General features: G+C 41.3%; 1 protein-coding gene across 1 annotated transcript in view; it reads right to left on the bottom strand.

Annotated features, from left to right (window-relative positions):
• Adamts18 (ADAM metallopeptidase with thrombospondin type 1 motif 18) overlaps nucleotides 1-26,946 on the bottom strand; it is a 135,537-nt gene that overhangs the window by 11,651 nt on the left and 96,940 nt on the right. Inside the window, exons 13-17 of the mRNA XM_051201501.1 lie at nucleotides 25,411-25,541; nucleotides 24,247-24,370; nucleotides 23,464-23,708; nucleotides 2,160-2,301; nucleotides 775-901 (exon numbers count right to left, since the gene is read on the bottom strand). Of these exons, the coding sequence (XP_051057458.1) occupies nucleotides 775-901; nucleotides 2,160-2,301; nucleotides 23,464-23,708; nucleotides 24,247-24,370; nucleotides 25,411-25,541 (769 nt within the window). The remainder of the gene's footprint in view (nucleotides 1-774; nucleotides 902-2,159; nucleotides 2,302-23,463; nucleotides 23,709-24,246; nucleotides 24,371-25,410; nucleotides 25,542-26,946) is intronic.

The following is a 26,946-nucleotide window of genomic DNA, read 5'->3' as shown; positions in this document are numbered from 1 at the left end:
TTTAAAATGATCTGAACCTTGGTGACTTTACTACCACTTTATATAAATATATTTGGCTTCAGATAAATCACCTAAGAGAAGACTCTAATTGGCCAGGGAGTTTGCTTAGACTCATCTTCCAACAGTGGCATGGCTAAAATGAGTTTGAGAACCCACTGAATGTCCCAGAGGGACAGTCATCAGTGGGGGTGTCACCACTTGGCTTTTACCTCTCTGGTTTGTGTCTTACTACTGTGTAATTTGCTGTGTAATTTGCACTTGAGGTTTCAAAGTCGGCAGTATTACCATCCTTACATCCTTGGCTGATCTATATAAAAGTTAAGCATACAGCCACATTGAAATTTAACTAACATAGGACAGTGCGTAATATAAATATTTGCTTGATTCCATCCTGAAAAGAAGGCAGTTTCTTCAAATTTTAAAAAGGGGGATGGGTTGGGGCTGTGGCTCTTGCTCAGTGGCATAGCACTTGCTTGTCAAGAATGAGGCCTTAGTTCAAATCTTACTACTGTTAGGAGAAAAAAGACACTGTTATATCTTAAGTTTGTATAGCAAAATGTGTCTAAGGCAACTTTATATTTTTATGTGCTATGATTCAATTTCAATCGTTTACTTTTCCCTACTTTTCCCTGTTTTTATATTAAACATTTTTTTTTAATCCTTTCCCTTCAGAAGTATGGATGGGGTTTTCTGGATGGGGTTTTCATTGTTGCCTAACAGTGACAAAGCTATAGGGCGCAAATACAGATAAGGAGACGTTTGCAGAGGACTTACTAGGCTGGGCAGGAGAAAGCATTGCATATCTTGGGTTCTATTGCTGGTTTGGTTCTGACACTGCAGAATGAGGAGTTGACTTGAGTGTTTCGATCTCGTAGGCAAATGGACTTGATGCTTATGTAACCTAGTAAGATGATAGAGGTTACACAGTGAGAAACACAGATCATCCACTTAATTTGGTTTCCAAACATAGTTTGGGATCAATCAGTGTTCGAGTATCCTATGTAAGACACCAAATGCAAATATTGTTTTTTGAAAATATTTCCTTTGGACACAGTTTTAACCCATTTGAATTAAAAGCATTTATCCCTAAGATAACAGACTTCATACTTTAGTAATTTTAATATGTTTCTCATTTTTAAGTGCATTCTAGAACCATCAAAATAAGAGTCACTATAAAATGAAACATTCCAGGAAGCTTTAACCTAAATTGTACGGGTAGGTCTAAGGAAAACATTTGTATCTATAAACCACTAGTGAAGGGCTGGAGAGATGGCTCAGCAGTTAAGAGCACTAGTCTAGAGGTCAGCGTTTGATTTCAGGCCCCCATACAGCAGCTCACAGCCATCTGCAATGCCAGTTCCAGGGAGTTCTCATGCCCTTTTCTGACCTCTGTGGACACTGCACACATGTGGTAATATGCAATAGTTAGGCAAAACATTTGTAAGTAAAAATAATTAAGCCAGCCAGGCATTGGTGGTGCACATCCTTACTTAATCCCAGATCTCGGGATTTCTGTGAGTTCGAGACCAGCTTGGTCTACAGAGTTAGTTCCAGGACAGGCTTCAAAGCAGTACAGAGAAACCCTGTCTCGAAAAATAAATAAATAAATAAAAATAAAAAAACCCCCACAAACTTATGAACTAAAAAATAATAATTAAGCCACTGGTGAATTCTGCATGAAAACCCTAATATTCTACTTCACCACGGAGAAGCTTATGCTTCTATACCTGTATGATTCATGTACAGGCAAAAAGTTAAATTACCAATATTCATTCACACCCACCTGCTAGGACCCTGGTTTATGTAAACATTTTGTTTTAGTGGAACTGTACAGCCTGGTTCCCAGTGTTCAACAGTTCCCATCAGAGGTGCAACATGTTTTGTAAATACTCATGTTTAGCTCCTCAGACAGGGAATGCCACTTTGTCTTTGAATTGTTCTTTGTACTTGACTTAAATGGTTTTCCTTGAAATAGCATCCAACTCATGATTCAAATGTCAGTCTCACTTTAATGATTGACAGTCAACTTCACTCCTCAGCTGACAAGCTTGTTTTCTGGAGACATGGATCTAAACTGCATTGGGATTCCCCAAAGTTCACACTGGATGAAACCTGTAAGCAGAGATGAGCTGAGGAGCAGAGTTAAGAAAAACACTTACCTCCCCCACAAGAGACTGAGCAGTCCGACTGCACTGTGCGCCAGGTGTGGTGGAGCCTCTTTGCTGCTGGCTGAGTTACATTCATGACTTTGGGGAGTGCATACTTCCAAGTAATTCCTGGATTCTTGCCTTGTGTCAGGATCTGGATAGCGTAGGGTAAAATGCCAGAGATCAGCATACCATCCAGACTTAGGAACTTCAGAGATCTAGTTGAACATTTTAAAGATATTTTCAAGTCATTTTGGTCTTCAAGTCAGGTAATTTCTTGCTTCCAAGCATGTTAAATGTTGAAATAAAAAATGCTTCACATGACATTTTAAAGCAGTCACCTTTCTAGAATCAAAACTGGAGTAGACAGAAGCTGGGAAACCTAATTTGACGTTTTCTGTAATCACGTAAAACTCAACTAAAGGTATCACCATCAGTAAAGCAAATGAGCCATTAGAATCTAGACAAGTGGGCTGGTAAGATGACTCAGTGGGTACAGGCATTCACTGTACAAATTTGATAACCTAAATGCAATTCCCAGAGGACACATGATGCTAGGAGAGAACAGAATCTACAAAGGTATCCTTTGACCACCACCATCCATGCCCACATAACAGCGCGCGCGTGCGCACACACACACACACAGAGAGAGAGAGAGAGAGAGAGAGAGAGAGAGAGTTTAAGGTCATATCATTGGGTCTTAACCTTAAACAAAGCACAGGATGAACCACACACAATAATGCTTCATAGGTAATACAATCAATATTGTGTCTCTCTATGCTGATGATAAACAGACTTACAAACTTTCACAATTGAAGCTCAGCACAGAATAACCATGTCCCCAAATCACAGCATATCCCAGTCAGAGATCCCTGTCACCTACTGTATAGTACAAAGTGGGAGTCCACATATGTCAAAGAAAGAGTAGTCACAGGGACTGGAAAGATGGCTCAGCAGTTACATTCCCTTTGCAGAAGACATTGATTCAGTCCCCAGGATCCTTGATGGATGGCTCACAATTGTCTGAAACTATAGCTTCAGGAGAATCAACACATTTTTCTGGTCTGTGTTTGTGTGTGCAAAACCACACATACATGCACACATGCATGCATGCACGCACACAAACACAAGTAAAAATAAGATAAATCAATATGTGTAGTGTAAGGGATCCAACCTAAAAAAGGCTAGGACTCAGGAAGAATCTGAGCCCAGATGGTGTGAATCATGAGTAGTGGAGCTATGGGCCTCCTTTAGTTGTCAGGCATTCTGCTAGCCTTTTACTTTCTTTTTTTAAATCTCAAAACAGTCCTTCAATAACTGTAACTGTACAGTGCTTTTACTTGTTCATAAACAGAGTGTGTACAAGATTATTCAAATGACTTGAGAATAAATTTAAATAAATCTGCAAAAAAGTGTGTGATTTCCCATTGCCATCCATAGCCTTCTTTCTGATGTGGGCAAACACTCTCTGGGTGTTCTCTCTTTCAGGCCATCCCCTTTTTCCTCTCTCAAGTTCAATTCATGAATATAAATAACTGGTTTTCTCCTACCCCATGAGTCTTGTGGAAAATTCTTCACCACCAGAACTGGGCATGCATGCTCTAGAGGCAAAGCCTACAGACAGTTAAAAATAGGAACCCCTCCCCTCTGTCTGTTGGCATCCTACCCCAACTAAAGTTGGCTGGGTGGCATTGAACCACTGAACCACACTGCTCTTTAGGATGCTACCACATGGGTTTTATGTTGCTATTAGCTTAAATGCCTCCAGAAGTATTGTGTCTACCACCAAAGGGATCATGACATTAACATCACTTGGCAGTATAACCAAGAAAATCATGAAGTCTTCTAGACAGAGTTATGTTAAAAGATGGAGGATCTAAGTCACCCACACCCCCACCTTATTGGAAATGAAACTAATACACAACACAACAGGCAGCAGCATTAGCATGAACAAACACTGGGCTCTCACCAGTGATCCATAAAAATGTTCTGCTCTCCTTGCTTGGCCTTTCTGCTGTGTTTCTGCTAATTTGCTGGTGACGGGTTAAGTAAATACAGGCAACCCACAGTCAAACTGGAATTGGAAGAGTAGATCTGTATTCAGAAACTGTAATGGTTTCATTTTGTCTGCTCAACACAACCCAGAGTCACCTGGAAAAGAGTCTCAAAGGACTGTCTAGACCATGTTGGCCTACGTGCATCTCCCCTCCTTGCTCCTCCCTCCCTCTCTCTCTCTCTCTCCCTGTGTGTGTGTGTGTCTCTCTCTCTCTCTCTCTCCCTGTGTGTTTGTGTGTGTGTGTGTACTCATATATTTGTAGGATTGTCTTGAGTGCTTTAATAGATATGGGAAGACCCACCTTAAAAGTGGGATGCACCATTCCCTGGCTTTGGGTCCTTAACTGTATAGAAAAAGCTAGCTGAGCACTACGCATGATGCATTTGTTCTCTCCTCTTGTCTGTGGCTGTGACTATTTGCTTGCTTCGTGTTCCTGTCTTGATTTTCCATCAAGGATGGACTGTAATCTCAAACTATGATCTAAAACAGACTCTTTCCCCCCAAGCTGCTTTTTCTCAGGGTATTTATCATAGCAACAGAAATGAAAATAGGACAGAAGGTGATCTTTCTGTTCCTTGGTGATCCTTCTGTTAAAGTAGTGTGACAAATCTTAACACTCTGTCTATGTGCAACAGAAATGAAGAGATTTTGGAGGGGGAATAATGTAGGATAGCACAAGTCCAGAGTCAAAATAAAGGTCATGTGAGATGCAGAAGAGTTATGGCAAGCCCAGAAAGACCTTAGCAGAGTGATGCCACAGTTTGTTGGAGTCACACTCAACTGCACGTAGCAAAGGGGCATTCATGTGTGTTAGAAAAAGAGGTGTGCTGACTTATCACCACTTTCTAGTGCCATATCCTCCTTCATCCACACCACTTGTTGATTTCTAATGCTACAGGGGAATGGACTCCTATGAAATATGAAGAATGGACCTTTATGAAAATGTTAAATAAACAAATATAAAATAATGTTAGTTCTTGCCTTTGTTAGCTGCAAGGGTGAACACTTTGGTGATCTGAGTGGTTTAACAGGGTTCACTATTTAGATCCCTGGTAGGGGATACTTGCCAAGCAAGTCCAAAGCCCTTGGTTTGCTCCATAGCACTGGGAAAGCAAGCAAGCAAGCAAAGGAGGGGCTAGGGATGTAGAAGGGGTGGTAGAGTCTTTGGCTGACATGAATAAAGCCTTGGGTTGAAGCCCCAGTACCACATAGACAAGGCCCATGTCTGTAATACCAGCACTTGGGATGTGAAAGGTGGAGAATAGCAAGTTCAAGGTCAACCTTGGGTACAGAGTGAGATGGTAGCCACCATGGGATACAAGAGATCTACCAATCAATACACAAGGGGAAACACAGTTTAACAAATTTCCATTGAGCAATAGTGCCTATTGCTTTCAGGATTTGGATACACTGCAGGAACCAATGTCAGCCCATGACTTTACTGCAATACTGAAAAATTAGGCTGAACAAAAAAGCTTCCTCTACACTCAGAAGAAAGCAACCAAGATGCCCACCTTTCCCAGACTGCTGTCTCAGCTGATCAGTGAACCCAATCAACACTGCAGACAGGAGGAGGCTTCTACAGTGTCCTTCCATACACCAGCTCCTGTCTCAGCAACTGGCTCTTCCCTGGCATTTCTATGATGACCTGCCTGGCTGCTATCTGGGGCCTCTCCCATCATGTTCCAGTTTGCTTTTCTTCTGCTGCGATAAACATGACCAAGAGCAACTTGGGGAGAAAAGGGTTTGTTTGGCTTACACTGCCAGATGTCCCTCACTGCCAGGAGCCAGGGCAGGAGCTCAAGAGGGAACAGAAGGAGGAACTACAAAGGAACATTGCTACACACTCCGCACTCCCTCACTGACTTGAATACAGCCCAGGTCATTAGCAACCTCACACTTGAGTGAGTCCCATTTCAACCTAACACATGTCAACTGTGGTTGCCATTCTCTATGAAATCCAAACCCCTAACCTCCACATTTGTCCATTCCACTTTCAATCAGCCTCTGAATCTGAACATTTGGGAGGTACATTCAAGTCCAACATTAGCTATGATCTCTTTTCCTGTATTCAGAAAGGCTACTTTTCCCTTAGCCTGTCCTCCTCATGAGATGTCAGCCCCTCCTTCTAAGTTTAATGCCAGCACAGGTTCATACAGCCTCCACAGACCCTTCTTATTCTCACAACTCACATGCAACAGGCCAGGACATGGAATATTCTTTACACTCCATGTGCCTTCTGTCCCGCTACCTCTCATGTTACTGACACTATCCTGAGCTAAGCAGTGCAGTGTCATTTGATATCTGTGGGCGGGGAGAAGAGATCTTCTCCAGAAGAGAAGGTAGGGCAGGTCCATGTTTAAAAGTAATTCTGCCACAGTGACCCAATAAATTAAAAGTCAAGGGCTTTAAAACCTGAGGAGGAAAATCACACATTTATGTGAAACTTAAGGGTAATTGAAAGAGTAATCCAAAAACACATGACCACATCAATCACTTGTTTATCTAAAATCACATGATCACCTAACGCAGCTTAATTGCTATTATTTAGCATTAGCAAAATTCTGGGTCATACCATGTGTTAAGTTCAGTTTATTTACTCATTAAGTTATTGAAGTACACTTTATAATAGCCTGCCCTGGCAATGGCTCACTAGGTAACTGAGGCTGGTCTTGAACTCCTGACCCCTCCCCCCCTCTGTCTCTTGAGTTCAGGGGTTGTTTTGTTTTTGAGAACTGGAGTGCTATGTAGCATACTCTGACCTAAATATGTGATCCTCATGTCTCTGCTTTTTGAATGCTGGGATCCACTATGCCCAGACTTAATTAATCAAGTATATTGGTAAGCTTTTGAGCCAGGTGTCAAAGCAAACAAATGGGAACTTAAAACTTTCTTGAGGCTTTCTAACCCTCATGAAGAGACAAATGAGACATTCCCTACCCCTTTTCCTCATCACTGAATAGAAAATATGAAAAGATGTTTAGAAAAGTAAAATATTTGGAGCTGGGTGTTGGTGGCACACATCTTTAATCCCAGCACTTGGGAGGCAGAGATAGGCAGATCTCTGTGAGTTGAGTCCAGCCTGGTCTACAGAGCTAGATCCAGGACAGGCTCCCATACAGAGAAACCCTGTTTGAAAAACAAAACAACAACACACACACACACACACACACACACACACACAAAAAAAAAAAAAAGAAAGAAAGAAAGAAAAATAAAACATTTGAGCTAAAATTAAAAACACTGAAAACACTGAATATAATATCTAAAAGCTATAGGAAATGAATATACCCTATATTACCCCATATTATCCAGACAAACAAACAAACAAACAAAAAAAGGCACGGTGTGTTACAATGCATTGAAAGTTTTCACAGGAAACATGTGCCTTTGAATCAGTAAGTCGCAAACCCCCACAGTGACTCTCTGTGTATGTTCTATTAGATTTACAGATACACATAAGAAACATTCTTCATATTTACTTGTGGAACATGTGAATGTGTCTTACAAAGGCATTAAGTGAATTAAAAACACTCCGACTCTAAAGACTCAAGGCCCAACCTTGCTGTCTGCATAGCTATAAATCCATATGCAGTTATATGAGCAGTCATGTATGTCAGAAGCAAATACATAAACCAGTAGAGGGCTGGCCGAAGACTTTAACTTAAGCCCTTAAAAGCCTTTTGAAAGAAGGACAGACTTCTATAGGCAGCAGGGCACAGCACATAAAAGGCAAGCACATAATGACTGCAAGGCTATGTTTTTGCTTCTCAACAGGAAGACATTCTCTGCCCTGTTCTTTATCCTGTGTGGGGGAGGAGAGTGCCTGAGGACAGAACATGGAAGGAATCCCCCCATGTGCTTCAAACAGTTCTCTGGAAATGGCCTGTCCTCTATGCCTAGGGTAGTCTCCGTGGGTTTTTCCTATTTTCAAAAACCTGAGTTTGGTGAAGAAATCAATTCCACATTTCAGAATCTGTTATCACAGCACACACACACACACACACACACACACACACACACACACACACACACACACACCAAATCCAAGGTCAATTCCACATTTCAGAATCTGTTATCACAGCGCGCGCGCGCACACACACACACACACACACACACACACACACACACACACAAATCCAAGGTCCCCTGATTTAAGTAATTAGGAATTCAGAACACCTTGGAGCACAAGGATTTCTGCTACCTTTTAGGTCCCTTGGACGTGAAACCAGCTTGACCCAAACTTAGTCAATTTAGAGAAACAATTTTAAAACTTTCAAGTCCATAATGATCCTTCAATTAACAACAAATTCTGTCCTCATGGATGGAGACCACAGCCCCCAGTTAGGTGACTTTGTGGATGAGCAAGTACCTCAGTGTGACCATCATAATCCTCTTAACTGCTGATAGCTGCTACTGTGAAGCCTAGGAACCTTGGAAAGAAGTACATAAACTCACTTCCTTTCTGAATGCTGGAGCAGAGCCTCAGACAATAGGTATCCTGAACCTGATAATGTCTGTCATTCACAGCTATTTAAAAACCTGCTCCTTGACTCTGTCCACAGCAGGAGGTTGATTTTCTCAGCATGGGTTGAGAGTGGGTGATGTGGACACCATCCCAATCCCAGGGGCATCACAGCCATGCCACTCCAGAATCATGGGCACTGCACTGAAGGCTGAACAGCCAAACTGTTAAATGTGCAAATTTGGAAAGACCGCCAGTGATTCAGTCTACTTAACTGGACTCACTCCAGAGAACTTTCCAGCCAACTGGGATTGGGTCTCTAATTTACAGCTGGCAAGCGACCTCCTTAAATACTTCCAGGTCCTTAACAGACTTGTTTAATGTCTACCTTTAACACAAGAACCACCTGCCTTCAGACACAGCACTCAGCAGCTTAGACCACAGGGTACAGGGTTATAAAATTCACAGCTACATAAGCTGGAAAGCCAAGGACAAGGCTGGAACCTACCAACTGCCCTCTAAAGTAGGGGGAGTAACTCCTGCCAGCCAGTGGTACCCAATGTAATCTTGGGATAACTTTTTTTTTTTTCCTTACACTTTTCGACAGGTTACAAATTTCTCCTATAAGGTTTGTATTGGTTTAGTTATTGAAAGCCTATTTTAAAAAAAATGTGCAAGTTTTCCTAATCCAAGTTAAAGATGGGTTTTAAAGCCTGGCTTTTACTATATGTAAGGAAACATGTTTCTTGTCTTCCATTGTGTATTTATTTGATTGTGTGTGTTCTAAGTGTGGGTGTTTGTGATAGTGTCTGTGGAGGCCAGAATTAAACCTTGGGTTTGTTTCTCAGGTGCTATCCACCTTGCTATGACAAAGCTTGTGGTGAACCCTGGCAGATTCCATGGCAGGTGAGGGTGACAGGGACATGCCAGGCATGTTTTATTAGAATGGGGAGAGAGAGGGAAGGAAAGAGAAAAGAGGTAAAGAGGCACAGAGACACAGAGGCAGAGAGAGAACAGAAGAGAAGGAGGAGACAGGAAAAGTCCGTCTGCCCCAGAGTACCAGCAGGAAAGAGTTCATAAATGGGCAGAGGTCCTTTGCATCTGCTTGCAGACTATGCAACCTTAGAATCCTGGGCTGACCAGGGTACTGCCTGGTGACAAGGGCAGGCCAGCATAATGCCTGAATTCTTACACACCTTGCTCTACAAGACAGGGTCCTTTCATTGCTCTGGAGCTTGTCAAGTCAATTAGGACAAATTGGCTGGCTAGTGAGTCCTAGATACCCTGTCTCCATTTCCCTAGTGTGGGGAGTCCTGGGGACCAAACTCAGGTCATCACACTTGTACAGTAAGCATTTTATCAATGGAGCTCTCTCCACAGCCTCCCAGTGAACCTGGCTGCCTTAAACATAATGGGAGCAATGCCTCTTGAATACTTCTTGTATGACAGGTGAAGGTTTGCAAATGTGCTATCTAGTTGTCACATTCAGCATCATCTCTCAGGACATTCTTTCTCATGGTCTGATAAAATGTCTAAGACTCCAATATAAACACCTATAATCCCAGATACTCTGGTGGGGACGACAGACTGCAAGTTCAAGGCCAACCAGGGCAACTTATTGAGTCTTTGTTGCCAAATTTAAAAACTTTCAAAAATTAAAAATGTTACAAAAAAAAAAAAAAAAAAAGGCTGGAGATACAGCTCAGTGGTAGAACACACTTGTCTAGCATGCATGAGACGACACTTTAGTCCTCAGTAAAACTCACACATGCACACACTATCCTCAGCAGTTTAAACATTGATGGGCCTTTTGATTCTTGCACTAATGAACTCACTATAGCTGTGCTTACCTGAACAAGCCCTGCTGGGGATGCAGATCAGCAGTAGCAGGTGGCCTAAAGCACAAGCAGGAAGCCCTGCATGGATCCCCAGCACCAGCGTTGATCAGCAAAGGACACAAAAGCCTTACTGCCAAGGCTTCCTATCAATGTCTGCCCCACGGTACTTAAGCAAGTCTTCCCCATGGTACTTAAAGACCTTTAATAATCTATATCCAAATCTCAAAATGGAGAAAAATAAGTTTTCATCCATACCCCTCAAGCCCAGCAGAAGCAGTTAATCCAAAGAGGCATACCTAGTCACGGGGCTGAGAGTGTCTATTGAGTGCTCAGCCCCAAATGGGACATCTATGTTAACTCCTCCAAGGCTCAGGGACCACCACAGCAAAGGGAGCAGAAAGAATGTAAAGGCTGGAGCACAGGGAAGAAAGATGTGAAACACTGTCTTCTGGGCATGACATGACTCCTGCTCATGGTCTCACAGCAGCCATGGTTACTTACAGAAGACCTGCACAAGATCGGGCCCCATCAGCATTTCAGCAGACAGGGCAGGGGCATACTTCTCTGAGGAGCCCTTGGATTTAGTGGTTGCTTGGGGAAGGGATTGTTCCAGCAAATGACTCCATACACATGCTCATGAAAACAACTGTAGTTAAACTCAGTGGGACACACACACACACACACACACACACACACACACACACACGGACATAAAAGTAGGATGAGGGGGAATTAATGGGAAGAGGAGGTTCAGTGGGTGTGGAAGGAAATAAGAGAGGGTAATGAGGTTGTGAGTGTGATCCAAGTACTCCATATATATATGCACATTGTCAAAGGACAAAACAATAAATATATATGTATATATATACATATACATACATATATGTCTGCTTCAGATAAAACCATTTTTTCAAAGAATCTATGCATATATTTGACTCTGATTATCATTTTTTTTTTTTACTTCTACACTTTTAGTATATAATTCTTATATCCCCACTAAAGTATTTGGAGATGCAGAATTACCACAGGCAAACCCAATCATATAACACCATCAACCACACACAATACCCTCAACACTATTGAAACCCAAGCTCCCTTTAAGCCTTCCAGATAACTGACAAGTTCATAAGTTTAATGAGAGATTTTTCAGTCTTTCTGCCAGACTTACACTGGAGAGAATGAGTTGAAATAGATGGAAACTGTCTGGTTTCATAAAAACTGTAACTGCTGTGATCCCAGAGAACAGACCACTGCCAAGTCTGTATTGATTTCTTTGGGGGCTAGGACTTGTGTATGTGCAGGACTGGCCTTCGCTCTGAGCGATGCAGAAATGTAAGTTGTTTGTACGTGCCTGAGTCTGCAGGTTGAAGCAAGAATGTGATAGATGGATTTAAATAATTACTGAAGGCCTGAGACCATCCTGCCTAACCAGCATAGTCTCAGCAATGTCCCTTGGCCACTAAGGGGACCTGTGAAGGAGTGACACCCACCTGTTGTAAAGATGAATCAGGACAGTATCAAGGATGCAGAGAGACTACATTTCAAAATAGGATTGGCTTAAGACTTCATGATACAGTCAAAGTCTGTTTTCCATTTAGTTTAAACTCTGAGTTGCCTATGAAGACATCCTATAAAATTTTGACATATAAAAATAACCAGAAGCAGGAGGTACTTTTATTTGGTGTCAGGCCATGCACTTATTTCTCAGGGTTAACTGACAGCAGTCAATTACTCCCAGGATTGTATTACTCCTCATTCTATTAAAAACACACAGAGATTTGTGGAAAGATCTGGTGAACCCACCATGCAAAAATCATTGCTATTACAGCAGTGAGCCTTCTGTGACCTGTGGGGCAACAACATCTTATATGTAAATCACTCACAGTAGGGAACACAAGCATATGAATCCTCAAGGGCATTTGAGGAGACAAGTGTATGAAGGAGGCTAGAGCAATGACTTCATTTAGGAGTATCTGCTAGCCACCTGGGCTTGTTGATGTTTGCCTTTAACCTCAGGATTCTAGAGGCAGAAGTTGGTAGATTTTTTGTGAGTTGAGGCCAGACTGTTCTACCTTGGAAGTCCCAGGCCAGCCAGAGCTACAAAAAAGACTGGTTTTCTATGTCCAGCATCCATCCTTGTAACTCCAGCTCCAAAGGATCTGATGCCCTGTTCTGGTCTCTTCAGGCACCCACACACATGTGCACATACTCACAAACACACATAAATAAACTACTTATAAACAAAGAAGGGCATGCATTTAAATGTTATTCACTGTAGCTATTTTACTCTGTATGGTCCTAAGGCTGGTTCTTATGAATCATCAAATACCATGGTGGTAATACATACCCCACATAAAAGAGAGTGGGGAAGGGTGTATCGAACAGTTTGGAGGGAGGAAAGGGAAGGGGTAAATGTTGTAACAAAACTATAATATCATAAACAAAAACAGAAAAGTTTCAACATGGAATGTCATTTGTTCCATACTTTAAAATTTTGTCTTCATATTCTAAAATGTTCTATATACTATGTCAGTGGTGGAAAACTACAAAGAGAAGTAAGTCACTAGGTGATAAATCAGGGTTTCAGGCAATGAAAGGACTTCCTGGACAAACTGGAACCCAGGAAATCTGAGCTATATAATTACTATCACACATGTCCATTGGCAGGTTGCCTGTGTCCTAGGAGATGGCCTCCCATCCAGGTACATATGAACAACACTAATTGGACAAAGGATTAATAACAACAGAAGACGCAAGACACAAAGTTGTGATGAAGATAGGATGGGGACATTGGAGGGATGTATGTAATGATGGGTAGATCTGATGAAACTGTATTATAGAAATATATAAAAATTTCAAAGAATAAATAAAAAGTATTACTTTTAAAAGACTTAAATCCATAACGGGTTATAATAATAAAAAAAAAGGATACCAAGGTAGGTGGGATGGGGCATATTATTTTTGGTGTGGGGTTCAGGGATGGAGGATAGGATCAAGATACATCATACATGTGTTATCAACTCTCAAAGGATAAATAAAAACACTTTAAAGGACTTGAGATCATAAAGGTTGGGCAATATAATTTTTATTCTAGTCACCGGTGCATCTTCAGTACCTGGGTAGTGAATAGGTGCCAGCATGTGTTTAATATTTTTTAAATCAGACATCAAGAGGGAATAGAAAGGAACAAGTCATGTTGATAGTCACAGAACCAATGCATCCCAAGGTGGTTGAAGGCGGTGCACTGCTAGAATCTTGACAGGTTATGATGTAATATACAGGAGTGAGAAAAAAAGAGAGGCATCACCCTCACAGTGCTGACCTTGAGTGTCTGGCAAACACAGCTTTCTGCTGTAGTTTATACTGTAACAGAATTGAAAAAATATAATAGTTTTAATCCACTAGGAGAGTAGTTCTGCTCATAGATTTCTTTTTGTGGATGGAACAGAGTTGTTCTTTCTGGTGCATTCCCACATTCTGATTTCAACATCCCACAGGATTGTAAAACTTATTCAACATTTTTATATTGGAGTGAACATATTTTTGGCTCCAAAAGTATTCATTTTGGTTTAACTCATCATCATTGTATGAGAAGGAAAGTTAACTTTCTTTAAAGAACAATGCCATGGATCACTTGGACATTAAGATAAAGTCTTGTTTGGGGAAAATATCATTTATTACTTGTTATACTCTCTCTCCGTGTGTATGTGTGTGTGTGTGTGTGTGTGTGTGTGTGTGTGTGTTTTGCATGTTTGTGCGGGTACAGTTTATGCTGGAGCCATGGTGCACATGTGCAGGTCTGAGGACAACCGTTGGCGTTGGCCCATGCCTTCCGCCTCACTTGAGACAGTCTGCACACACCAAGGCATCTGGTTAAAGAGCTCCCAGGGATTCTCCTGTCTCTGCTTCCCATCTGTCTGTTATACTCAAGTTACACTCATGATGGCATTCAGCTTCTTGACAGTTCAGGTGAGCTGAAATTAGGTCCTTACAAGAAATACTTTATCCACTAAGCCATCTCCTCAGCCTGGTATATTATAATTTTAAGTTAAAAGAAAATAACCATGGGCTGTCAATTTTGGAGAGAATTAAATGTGATTAAAACTAACCAGAATTTTTGGGCTGGTGATGACTCAGGGGTTAAGAGCACTGGCTACTTTTCCAGAGGTCTGGTATTCAATTCCCAGGACCCATATGGTGATTTATAATTATTGCTAATGTGATCCGATGCCCTCTACTGGCATGCAGGCATACATTCAGTCAGAGCATTCATATATATAAAATGCATAACTGAATAAATCTTTATAAAACAGACAAGGAACTAACAAGAAATTTGATGATGCTCTCTGAGAAAAATAAAACTCAAATGAGAGTTATTTAAAAAGATAAACAAATATCAAAATTTTAAGCTTCATATATTCATAAATTTAAAACAAATCTGTAGCTGCTTTAAAAATCAAGGTATGTCTACTTTGTCATTAAAGTTTCCATAGAGGTGGTTTGTCCATTAGGCCTATTAATTGAAACTTCATTGAATCTAGTAGTAGACTAGGTTCATAAGGTAAGACTCGGGAAACAAATAGCCAAGAAAATGTAATTTTACTTCATGATAGTGACTCTATAAAGTTGTATGACTACAAATATTACTATGGTTTGTATTCTCTTTACATGTAATAAAAATTATTTTAAGGGACAGATAAGATGGCTCAGTGGATAAGGGCAGTTGTCACTAAGCCTAATGACATGAGTTGAATCCCCAGAACCCAAAAAAAGGAAGGAGAGAACAGACTCTTGGAAAGTTGTTCTCTGACCTACACACACACACTCACACACACACAGACACATTCTCTCTCACATACACATACACACAGAGACACACACACACTCTCTCTCTCTCTCTCTCTCTCTCTCTCTCTCTCTCTCACACACACACACACACACACACACACTTACACATATCCCTAAAAATTACAATGGCATATAGTCAATTGAACATATAGCATATATTTAATAACTATTTAGATCTATTCTATTCAACATTCTCCTGATAGGATGGCTGTTACGGCTTAACGAATCATCTGTGTTAGGAACATACAGATGTACTTTAGAGGACTCTGTCTCTATTTCTTGAGAATTATTTTTAAAGGGCTGGAGAGGTGGCTGCTCTTGCAGAGGGCCTGGGTTTGATTCTCAGTACCCACATGGTGTTTCACAACCATTTGTAGCTCCAGTTTCAGGAGATTGGATACCTTCTTGTAGCCTGTTCAGGCACCAGGCATGGGCATGGTGCACAGACATGTGTGCAGATAAGATATTCATATTCATAAGAATAAATTATGAAAGTCCTTTTTAGACACAGAGTAAAATCTTATACCCATGAAAGAAGCCAAACGGTAAGTAGTTTTTGTCAGGATTAAAGCCTACCACTGAATGAGCTGTGGTGAGATTGGACAAAGCACAATAAGGAGACACAGCTCAGGCTGGTGTGAGGATTAGATCAGTGCACACAATGGGACATTTGAGCATGAGAGATGAAAGGAAGGCTCAGTGCAGTCATACCACCTTCCCCTACCTGCCATTTCTCTGTTGCGGCTTTTCTACAGAGCAAATCTGTTTAGTAGTGATGCTTCCATTACAAACAGAACTGAGAAAAATGGGAAAGGTTTCGTGCTCATGACCTAAACTACAGAGGGAAATAAAATTCAAAACATTTGTGAGTCTTGAAGTAGTAAAAAGACCATTTCTTATCAGGAATGATTTGATTCATTCTTGCTTCTGGCTCCCCATGGAAGAAGCCCAGAGAACCATTTAGCTTGTATTTTTGTTTATTTGTTTTTGTTGTCATTCGACACAATTTGGCCTATAAAAATTTACTTAGTAATAAATGTGCTTAGTGATATCCTTCTCTGGTTGGTCCAGAGAAAGATAGTTCAAGGTACTATGTTTTACATTAATTTTAGCTTGTGATTAAGCCGGTTTCAAACAGTTTCTTAAATGACCCTAATTATGTTTCTGAAATTTTGTACCACATATTTATGTGAAGCAGTATAACAAAAATAATAAAAGCTCAGAGACTGATATTGGGGTCCAGGCTGCAAGCTGAAGATTAGAAAAGTAAAGCAGCTGGCCACTAGCTCTTACTTCTACCCCAGGCTGAAAGGGCTCCACTAGCTCTTACTTCTACCCCAGGCTGAAAGGGCTGATCCTGTCCTCACCATGACTGAAGAATAAATCTTTAAGACTGACTTTGCTTCTTCTCTTTATACCTCTCAAATCCTGGGATTAAAGACATGTGATCCTAAGTGTTGAGATCACATTTGTTTGAGCTGTTTCTCTTTAGGACTGGATCAATTTCAGTGCAGCCTTGACCTAACAGAGATTCGTCTGCCTGTTTCCTGAGTCCTGGGATTAAAGGCCTATGCCACCACTGCCTGGCTCTGTGGCTTATAGCTAGCTTTGATTTCTGTACCCTCAGGCAAGCTTTAATAAATCATAAATAATATTATCACCACAAAATAGTGTTTTGATAATTATAAAATCAAAATCAAAACATTGATCAACTCTCTGGACAATGTTGAAGGTCTTCCAGACCTTGCACCAAAATTCCACCAAAATATAGTTCTTTGTATGAAGTCATGGTTGTTGGAGGAGAATCTATAACTGCTAAATTACTAAAACAGTATACTCCCTAACAACAATCAATAAACACTGTCCTATGCCCACAGATAAATGTAGTCTTCACCTCTCATCAGGAACACTTCTCTTTGAAACAAACAGAGGCCATTAGAGAAAACCACAACTAATCAAAATGGAAGATTATGAAGCGCAGTCCCAAGGATACAACTACAAAACACTACTATACCTAAGGCTCTGGAAACACTGAGGAATAGGGGGTAGGAAGATTGTAAGAGCTAGAGGATCAGGGAGGCTCCTAGGAATGTCAGAAGCTACACCCCAAAATTCTTACCAACATGACTTCCCAAATGTGAATGATCAAGGATGACATCAACAGACATACTAAAGCCAATAGAAAAAAGCCCATGAAGACTCAATCCTACACAAAAACTATATAGGCCACTGAAAGGTAGGAATGGAATGGGAGATCTTTCCCAGGGAAGAACATACCAATTGGTTATCTAGTACCAAACAGTCATTCCTGAAAACATATATACATGTAGCATTATACAGGCCGACAAGGGGGCATGCATATATATATATATATATATATATATATATATATGAACATAAATGCATACAGTAACAATTAGTGAAAAAAAAATAAAAGACCAGGAATTTGAAGAAGAGCAAGGGGTATATGGGAGGCTTGGAGAGAGGAAAGGGAAGAGAGAAATGTTGAAATAACCTCAAAAATAAAAACTAAATGAAATTATATGTGCAGCAAAAGCCCAACTCAATGGATTATTATTATTATTATTATTATTATTAGTATTAGTATTTAAAGAGAACCCTAAATTTGGAGGGAGAAAGTCAGGTTGATTGGGAAGCAGTTAAGGGGAAGATGGGAGTGAATATGATCAAAATGCATTGTATGAAATTCTCTGAGCAGTACCTTGGGGGATACAAAGGTTGAATAGACCAAGGGAGAGGAGTAGAAGAACTGAGGACTTACAATGGGTTTATCTTTTGAAAAAAAATGAAAACAATTAAGGATATCCATTTCATGAGTATGTGTCTTAGTTTTATTTCTATTGCTGTGATAAACACTATGACCAAAACAAGTTGGGGAAGAAAGGGTTTATTTTCATTTTGTAGGTTATAATCTATTATCAAGAGAAGCTAAGACAGAGACCTGGGGGCAGAAACTGAAGCAGAAATCATAGAGGAACATTGGCTATTGGCTTGTTCTTCTGGCTTGCTCAGATATATTTCTTATATGATCCAGGACATGACCACCTCCCTAGGAAAGGTACTGTCCACCATAGGCTGTGCCCTCCCATATCAATCCTTCATGACAAAAATGTCTTACAGGTGTGCCCACAGAGTTATCTGATGGAGGCAATACCTCAGCTGAGGTATGCCAAGTCAAGCTGATAAAAGCAAACTATGTCAGCATGCAAATTTATTTTTACCTTTAATAAATGGTAAAATTATTTATATAGCAAAGAGCTATTTTAAAATAAAATTATCATTTGTTATCTATAAATGTGTTACTGGCATACCTACTTTACACACCTATGATACCTAGGGTTTCCTAAAATTTTCTCCTCAAAAGTGCAAAAAGTTGGGCTGAGGGGATAGCTCAGAGATAGGTCCTGAGTTCAATTCCCAGCAACCACATGGTGGCTCACAGCCATCTATAATGAAGTCTGGTGCCCTCCTCTGGCCTGCGGGCACACATGCAGGCAGAACATTGTACATAATAAATGAACCTTAAATAAAACAATTTCAAAAAGTTTAAGAACCCCTGATGTAGGAGATGTCAGGAGGCCAGCTCATGACCAAGTGCTATGGCTAATCTTGCAAACTCAAGTATCCACCAGTGCCAGAGTTTCTGAAAACAGATTTTAAAATCCACATTTTTACAATAAGTCACACGATATTAAGGCATTGTTCCATTATACTTCATTGCTATGTGATCTGGGAGATGGATCTGGCCTCTGGCCACTAGTTTGCTCACTGTGGTGTGTGACACACAAAAAAATAAATGACCCAGAGAGTGATGTTGGAATTCAAACTTCAAGCTGAACATCAGAAAAGCAAAGTAGTCGGCCACTGGCTCACATCTATAGCTCAGGCTGAAAGGGCTGATTCACACACGAGCTCTTCACCAAGTCTCAAGCTGTTGCCTCTCTTCAGTGTGTCTGGAGAATGCATGCCTTTCTGAGACCTTGTTTCTTTCTTCTATACTTCCCTAATGTTGGGATTAAAGGTGTGAGCTATAATCTTAAATCACAGTAATGGAAATGAGACTAGGAAATATGGAGGTTGGCATCTTTATTCTGCACCACCATGGTTCAAAAGGGTCTCAGAATAGACAAATAGACTTTGAGAACTATAGGAATGCTGTGATTCTGAAACCCAACCAGATTGCATGGTCTTGAAACTGTGAGACTGACACATAGCAAGCAGTGTTCTCTGGCCAATTGCAAAGGCCAAAGGATTATCTTGGAAGGATACTCTACTCCAAAATGAACATGGAGAGATTGAGTGTGGGATTCATGCACAGGTTTTAAATATCTTAGAATCCAGAAAAAAAAGAAAGAAAAAAGAAAACAAAAAACAACAACAACAACAACAAAAAAAAAAACAAAAAACAAAAAACAAAAAGCAAAGCAACGACACACTAACTTGTAGCAGTCAGAGAAAAGAACAGCTAAAATGCTATCCCCATTGTCGCTAAGGAAATCTTCACTTTCCTGTCCAGGCAGGTACAGAGCAAAAGCACATGACAGGGTTCCAGGGTAGCAACAGAAGAAGATTTACAACAAAATCCTGTGACAACTTTGAGTTATGGTCTAGGTGTACATGCACCTTTTGTGTTGACTCCTAGGTGGTGTCAACTGCCGTTCAATAAAGCCTTTGTGAAACAGTCTTGAAAAAGGCGATGATTTGGCTACTCCCAAGAGGTAGCCCATCAGAGAAACCTTGGACCACTACCCTGTGATTTGTTAATATACTTTAAGGTATCACTTCAGAGGGTTGTGGGATCTGATGCATGTTGTTTGGCTGCACACCCCACTGCCTGTTCATAGCTGCATCTTCAATACTGAAGAGATGTATTTTGAGTAACAAGCCCCTCCCACCTTTAGCCCCATGTCAAGGGATCATCATGATAGCTACAGTAGTAAAAACACCCACCAAAGGCTCAAGGAAGATGCCATGGCTCATTCTCAACGTTGTGTTCTGACTCGAAGTCCATATCCCATGTATCTCTAGAACCTCCCTCCACAATTCCTATTTAAATTTCTAATATTTTGCAAGTAGGTCCACTCCCTTCATGCTCATCCCTTCTGTTTCAGTTCTTAGCACTTCTTATCTGGAATCTGAGGTGGATCCATTTCTTTTGTCCCTTCATTCACTTTGTGCCCCTCAAATCATGTTTCTGCACAGTGGCTGGAATGAGTTCGTAACACATCCACCTCAGTAAGATCTGGACACGGACTTAGGAATTCCATGCCCCTCACCATGGGTTATAATGTCAACCTTGCTCTGCTTCTCTACGACACCCAGCCACACCTCAGGACATTCTTTCCCTAACCTCACTCTGGCTAGATGGGACTTAAAAACCAACTTTTCAGTCTGAAGCATTAAGTGTATTCTTAACTACTTCCTGTCTTGAAGTTTCCGCACACTTCACTTGGCTGGTCCTCCCCATGCTTCAGTTATCACATTAGATATCTTTCCTCTACCAACCACTAAATCCAGAGACAGCCTCCGTTTGCTTCCTTTAGATTTACTTCCCTTCAGGGAGCTTGCCAAAGTGTGTGTTCATTGATATATCAGTACAGCTCTGCCCTATGCTTTCCAGTGTGTTGTTTTATAATACTAGGGAGGTCTGCTGGTGCTTTTCTTTTCTCTTTTTTCTTTTCCTTCATTTCTTTCCCTCCCTCTTTCTTTCTTTTGTTCTTTTCCTTCCTTCCTTCCTTCCTTTCTCCCCTCCCCCTCCCATCCTTCCACATACCCTCTCTCTCTCTTTATTTTATCCTCAGCTATATATCTGCATCTATTCTACAGTCAACTGAGGAACCAAGTAGATGCTTAGGGTATAGAATACAGAAGAACTAAACAGCTGCTTAATACAGTGGGTAATTTTCACTTTTCAGCCTTCTACATTTATGGGGAATCTAAGAATCTATCAAGGAAACATCAAGATGTCATGTAAATTCACTCAGGATAACTCATCACACATGGTATCCAAACTCTTGCTCAGGGCAAGAGGAATCCATGCTCACTGCTTTCACCACAGAGACATCAGAAGCGGCACAAATCACCACCCATGTTATAGCAGTATGATCTTGTCCAGCTGAGCCAGGAATAAAGGCAGTTTCAGTTTACACAGAGGAAGAACCTGCCTCTGGAAATAGCGTTCTCAGTCACAAAATGGGTCCAAATGCCCCAAGAGAATGGGGGATGCAGGATTCTGAAGCCTATAAAGGGTAAGTGTAGAGATGCTTCCTAAGCAAGCCAAGGACACAGGAAATGCAAATAGCTCAAACACTCACCAGGCAGAGAGTATGGAATAAGGAGTCTTAGGCAAAAATCACTAGCCAAGCTCCTGCTACTGGTTCTAATATTCAGCTTTCATAGTGACTTTCTAGTGGCCACTGGTTTATGCCTGTTGGGCATATTCCAATGATTTTGTGGATTCAAGTGTGGACAAGGAGGCCCTGGCTGTGGCACAGGGGTAAAGTGCATGCCTGACATACACATGCAAAGCCCTGAGTTCAAGTCTGAGAACAAACATTTAAAAAAATATTCTGTGTAACCACCATCTCTGAGAAGTCAGCTATCTGCCTGCACAGCATCCCATCTCTCCAGAGCTTCCAAATCTTCTAGATCAACTTGGGCAGTTTGGCCTTAAGAAAACTTTACCACATGAGTGGCTGGGGTTTTCAAGCATCTTTGGTGTTGGATAACGTCATGTGCAGCAGAATTAGAAAGACTCAAGTTCCAGTCTTAGTCCTGCCCCTTCTATGTTACACAAGTTCTGGGAGGCTCAGTGTTCTCATCTGTAGAAGGGGGTTCAAAACCCCTCCTGCTTCATGAGGTGCTATGAACATTCAAAAAACCAGAGCAAGAAGGGCTGTGGAGATAGCGCAGTTGGTGAAGTGTCTGCTTTCTCCTGGCTTTGTGGCCTATACAAGTTTTTAACTGTTTTTCATGTTGCAGTATCTATCTTTATGTCAAGTCAAAGAGGGAAGGCACCATGTGTTAGAAACTTGGTCTCTAGCCTGTGACACTAATGGGTGATGGTGGTTGTGGGTGGTGGTGGTGGTGTGTAAAAACTTTTTAAGTGGTGGTCCATAGTCAGAAGATATTAAGTCACTGGGGGAAAAGAATCCTTGGTAGGATTTTCTGGCCCCACCCTTCTTTCTTTTTCACTTCCTGACTGCCATCTTCTTCCACAAAATACTCCTGATGCTGCCTTAGACACAGCAAGAGCAACAGAGCCAACAGAACACAGCCTGGAGCTTTCCAATCTCTGCATCAAAACAAACCTTTTTTTTTTTTTTTGTCCATAAATTGATTACTTCAGGTATTTTGTGACAGTAACAGAAATCTGAACGGAAGTAAACTTTCTGCGTAGGTAAAAAACTGTGTAGGTAAAAAACTGGAGTGCACAATGACTAACAAGGATACCTGGTCATGTGAGTGTTTGTTATAGTAAACATTGTCACTTATACACAGTCCTTGGAGAGCAAACCCACTTTTCAAACAGGAAGAGAGCAGACCCAGAGGACTCAGGGAAATGTGCACATGATAACAATCTTGCACACTTATTTTGAGACATGCTAGCTGTGTTTATTGCTTCTAGTGCCCATTCATTTTTTTTTTTTTTCCTTTTTAGTCTCTGGGGGAGCTACAACCTACAAAATTAACACTAAATTCCTGCTGATATACAAGTCAGTGTTTTCTCTACTAAGAAGCCTCCTCCTGAGCCAGCTGACAGATGCTAGGACTAGCGACAGTGGACTCTGAATGGCAGACACAGCATAGACTCGTTTAGCGCGTATTATCTTCATACTCCTGGGCACCCCCCCCCCCCCCGCTAGTGCAGTGGCAAGACACTGCTATTTAGACATTAAAATCTTCTGGAGGCACTTCAGATTTCTGTCTCCAGTTCCTCAAAATAGAATTGTTAACTGTCCTTCCCTCCTTGCACTCAGAATGGTCTCCTGTTAGGAAACAAGCTGAAAGGGAGTCCTCTGAGTTTGCTCAACTTGTAGCCATTGCTGTCAATGCCACAGGAGGCACCAGCATCAGAATCAAGCTTACTTCAATGACCAGCGTTTCATTTGTGGGTCCTGGTGCATACAGGCGTTCCGGCCGGTTAAAGGAACGCTGGTATTCAAACGTGGTCCCTGCGAAGGTGAAGTCCCCAGGCCAGTCGATGTTCCAGCCCCCTGTGAGGTAATACTTGTGACTGAGGCTACGAACAGCAAGGTAGCTGGAAGAGAGCTGCAGCTCCTGGACCTCAATGCTTCGGGCCCCAGCTGGGATGGTGACCACAGGATAATATTCTGAACAGAAAGAGAGCATCTCTGACTTTAACACTGTAGATTGGAGCAAGAACCTTTGAGACTTTTCACCCCATCTTACGTAGAAAAAGATCAACAGTTTCATTTTCTTGTTCTGAAATTTTGTTTTCTGTGTGTGTGTGTGTGCGCGCGCGCGCCTCCATGTGCAGGAAAGTGCACATGAGCAGATACACATGTGTGTGTGAACATGTTTGTATGTACCCATGTGTCACAGCATGCGTGAGGAAGTCAGAGGACTTTGAGAGCCAGATCTCCCATTTGCCCTTGGGTTCTAGGGATGGAACTCGGGTCATCAGCCTTGGTGGCAAGGGCCTTTCTCTGCTGAGCGGCTTGTGGTGTACTCAACATACTTCTGAGGTACAATGCATAGATGAAACCACCCACCCTAAGAGCCTTGCCCTGAGGCAAAAGCCATCACTGGTGTCCAGGGAGCTAGGATTACATTAGCCAGTCCCCTCCCCATTCCGAGGCAGACGTGGGGCACTGCCAGCAGCAAGAAGGAAACAGCAGCAGCTCTTACCATTTGCTTTGTGCTGACTGAGGTACAGGCCTTTGTAGAACTTGCAAGTCGAATTATCACCTTTGCAAACACCACATGCATCTGAAACTGCCTTAGAGCCAAGTTCATGATCACATCCCACTGGCTGTGGTGAACAAAAGCAGGGAAGAAGTCAAAGATGAGCAAAGCCAGAGGTGAGGACTAAAGAGGCAGGCAGCTTTGCTAAGGGGAAAAATAATGTTATTTATTCTTTGAAAAGTTTCATTCATGTATACAATGTATTTCGATAATATATATTCATATCCCCCTCCAGTTCTCCTAGAAGTCCCCCATACATTTTACTGCTAACTTTATGTCTTCTTTCCTTTCTATATTATTATTGTTTTAGCTCACTGATTCTAATGAGTGCTGATTATGTATGCACACAGCTTTGGGGTCAACCACTGGAAAACTGGGCAATTTACTGGTAGCCAGCTTCCCCCTCCCCAGAAAAGTGGCCCTTCCTCTTGAAGCAAATGCATAGTTGATCAAATTGCACAATTGATCTAAGTCTTAGACTCTACCTCTGTGAAACTTAAAGGCTCATGGGCTATTATCAGACAGGCCAACTTTATGAATAAAGCATAAGAAAGCTAAGCAGTACACATTCAGACTCCCTCCACGCACATATACGTATGCATGCACATGTACATATACACATTTACATATACAAACATACACAGGCATGTGCCCATATTGTGTGTGCGTGCGTGTGTGCGTGCGCACGCGTACGCACGCATGCGCACACACACACACACACACACCCTGGGGAAAGGATGAAGTGTTCATATTGAAGCTTAAATGCAACGGAAAGTGAGTTCAGAATGAGGAGAACTGAATACAGAGGACATCTCCCTTGCATCTTTTGAGGTTCTAATATGTGGTGAATTTGCTTAGAAAGCAGGTGCTGAGCCATCAACATCATTTACAGCAATGCAAAGTGGCTGTAACCTCACATCATTCTCTATGCTGGGAAGTGACTAAGACAGAAAATGAAGAGGTCATTTGAAAGAGGACCTCAGATGCATGTCTCAGCTGAACACTTTGTCTTCCCAGTGAGTATTAGAGGGAACCTCTCCACCAGCTTCACAGGACACAAGGAGACCAAGCCTGACTGCACACCGCAGGGCAGAAATGTCCTCTTACTTCACAAATCCCATCAATGCAGACATCGTTTCTGTGTGGGGAACAGGGTGTCCCATCTTTCACCTTGCCCGACATGGCGAAGAAAAACTCAAAGTTCTCAGCCTTGCAGTAGAGTTTACATCGATCTTCCTCTAGAGGCAGAGAAATAAAAGAAGACTCAGTCAAGTCTAGCTTGTGTGCAAAACAGTATGGCCACCAGACAGTGATTAAATCGACTTGGAAAACTATTGTGAGGAAAAGATGACCTTCTGTATAATTTTGCTTGTGAGTGTACCTGTGAGTGTGCACTGAAGACTACCTGTATGTATCTTTTAAAAGACAAATTCCATTTGACAGCCTATAAAAAAAAACCCAATTCAATATTGGCACCAAAGAATTGTGAGCTGTGTTTTGTTTTGTTTGGGAGTCTCTCACACTGTGCAGCTTTGGCTGGCCTAGAAATATCTATGTAGACCTGGCTGACTTCAAACTCACAGGCACAACCTGCCTCTGCCTCCCTGGTACTGAGATGAAAGGTGTGTGGCACCATGCTTGGCTTGATACCTAAGGATTTTGTATTCCTAATCTTTAGGAATTATCACAGTGTACAGAACTGCTGGTTTGAGCAGTCAGCCTCCCCAGACTGGAACTATTACAGATTTTGTGGTTCCTGAAGTTAATGAATAACAGCAGGTACATGAAATGGTATCTTTGTGTTCTAATGAAACTTTAAGTTTTACAAACAGATCAGGTTAGAGTCTGATAATTTTGGTTTGGGACTGGATCCCCATAGATATTTATACAACCTATAAAAGGGTAAAGATTAATATATTTTGAAAACAAAAGCTTTCAGTCAACCATGTTTATGAAAAAATCAAATTAAAATGTCATTAATATAAAGGGCAACTAAGATAATTCTAAAGGCTAAAAAAAGAACTTTGTGTAGGTCATTAATCCCCTGAGAAATTTATAGTATCATAGGAAAAAAGGAAAAAATAAATGTAGTTATAGAGCTCTTGCTATCTGGAAGGAATAAGCAAGCCAATTCCTTTGATAGAGACAGCTGTCCTTGGCCAGCAACCCCAGATGACGTTTTTCACATGGGACCTTCCGTAGGCGACACTGAGTGATAGCCCTAACAACAGTTTCACACAGATGTGTAAACAGTCCACAAACAGTCCTGTTCCACAAAAACCTTCAATAGAAGGCAAAACTAAAACTGAACCACGAGAGAAAAATATATTACTGTGGTCAAAATATGTAGATGTGTGGGTTGATAAAATGTTTTTCTCTCAACTACAATGTTTTTACTTTTCAAATAATAACTTTATTTGATCGTGTCTAATTTTAAGAAATGAGATTAAGGAGTGGGACAGCTTGTGTGTGTGTGTGTGTGTGTGTGTGTGTGTGTGTGTTTATGCCTTTTTTCGTCTTTACAAGTCTCTGGATTTATAAAGTTCTTTTTGTCCAGAACAGATTTCCAGGCATGACCTTGTTCTTTAAAAACAGAATAGAAAGATAAAAGGGAAGTTCACTTCTAAGGGGAGAAGATCTCCA

Source organism: Phodopus roborovskii, unplaced genomic scaffold (assembly GCF_943737965.1).
Source record: "Phodopus roborovskii unplaced genomic scaffold, PHOROB, whole genome shotgun sequence".
NCBI lineage: Eukaryota > Metazoa > Chordata > Mammalia > Rodentia > Cricetidae > Phodopus > Phodopus roborovskii.
Note: the sequence above shows the minus strand (reverse complement) of the source record. Positions and strands in the feature narration are given on the sequence as shown.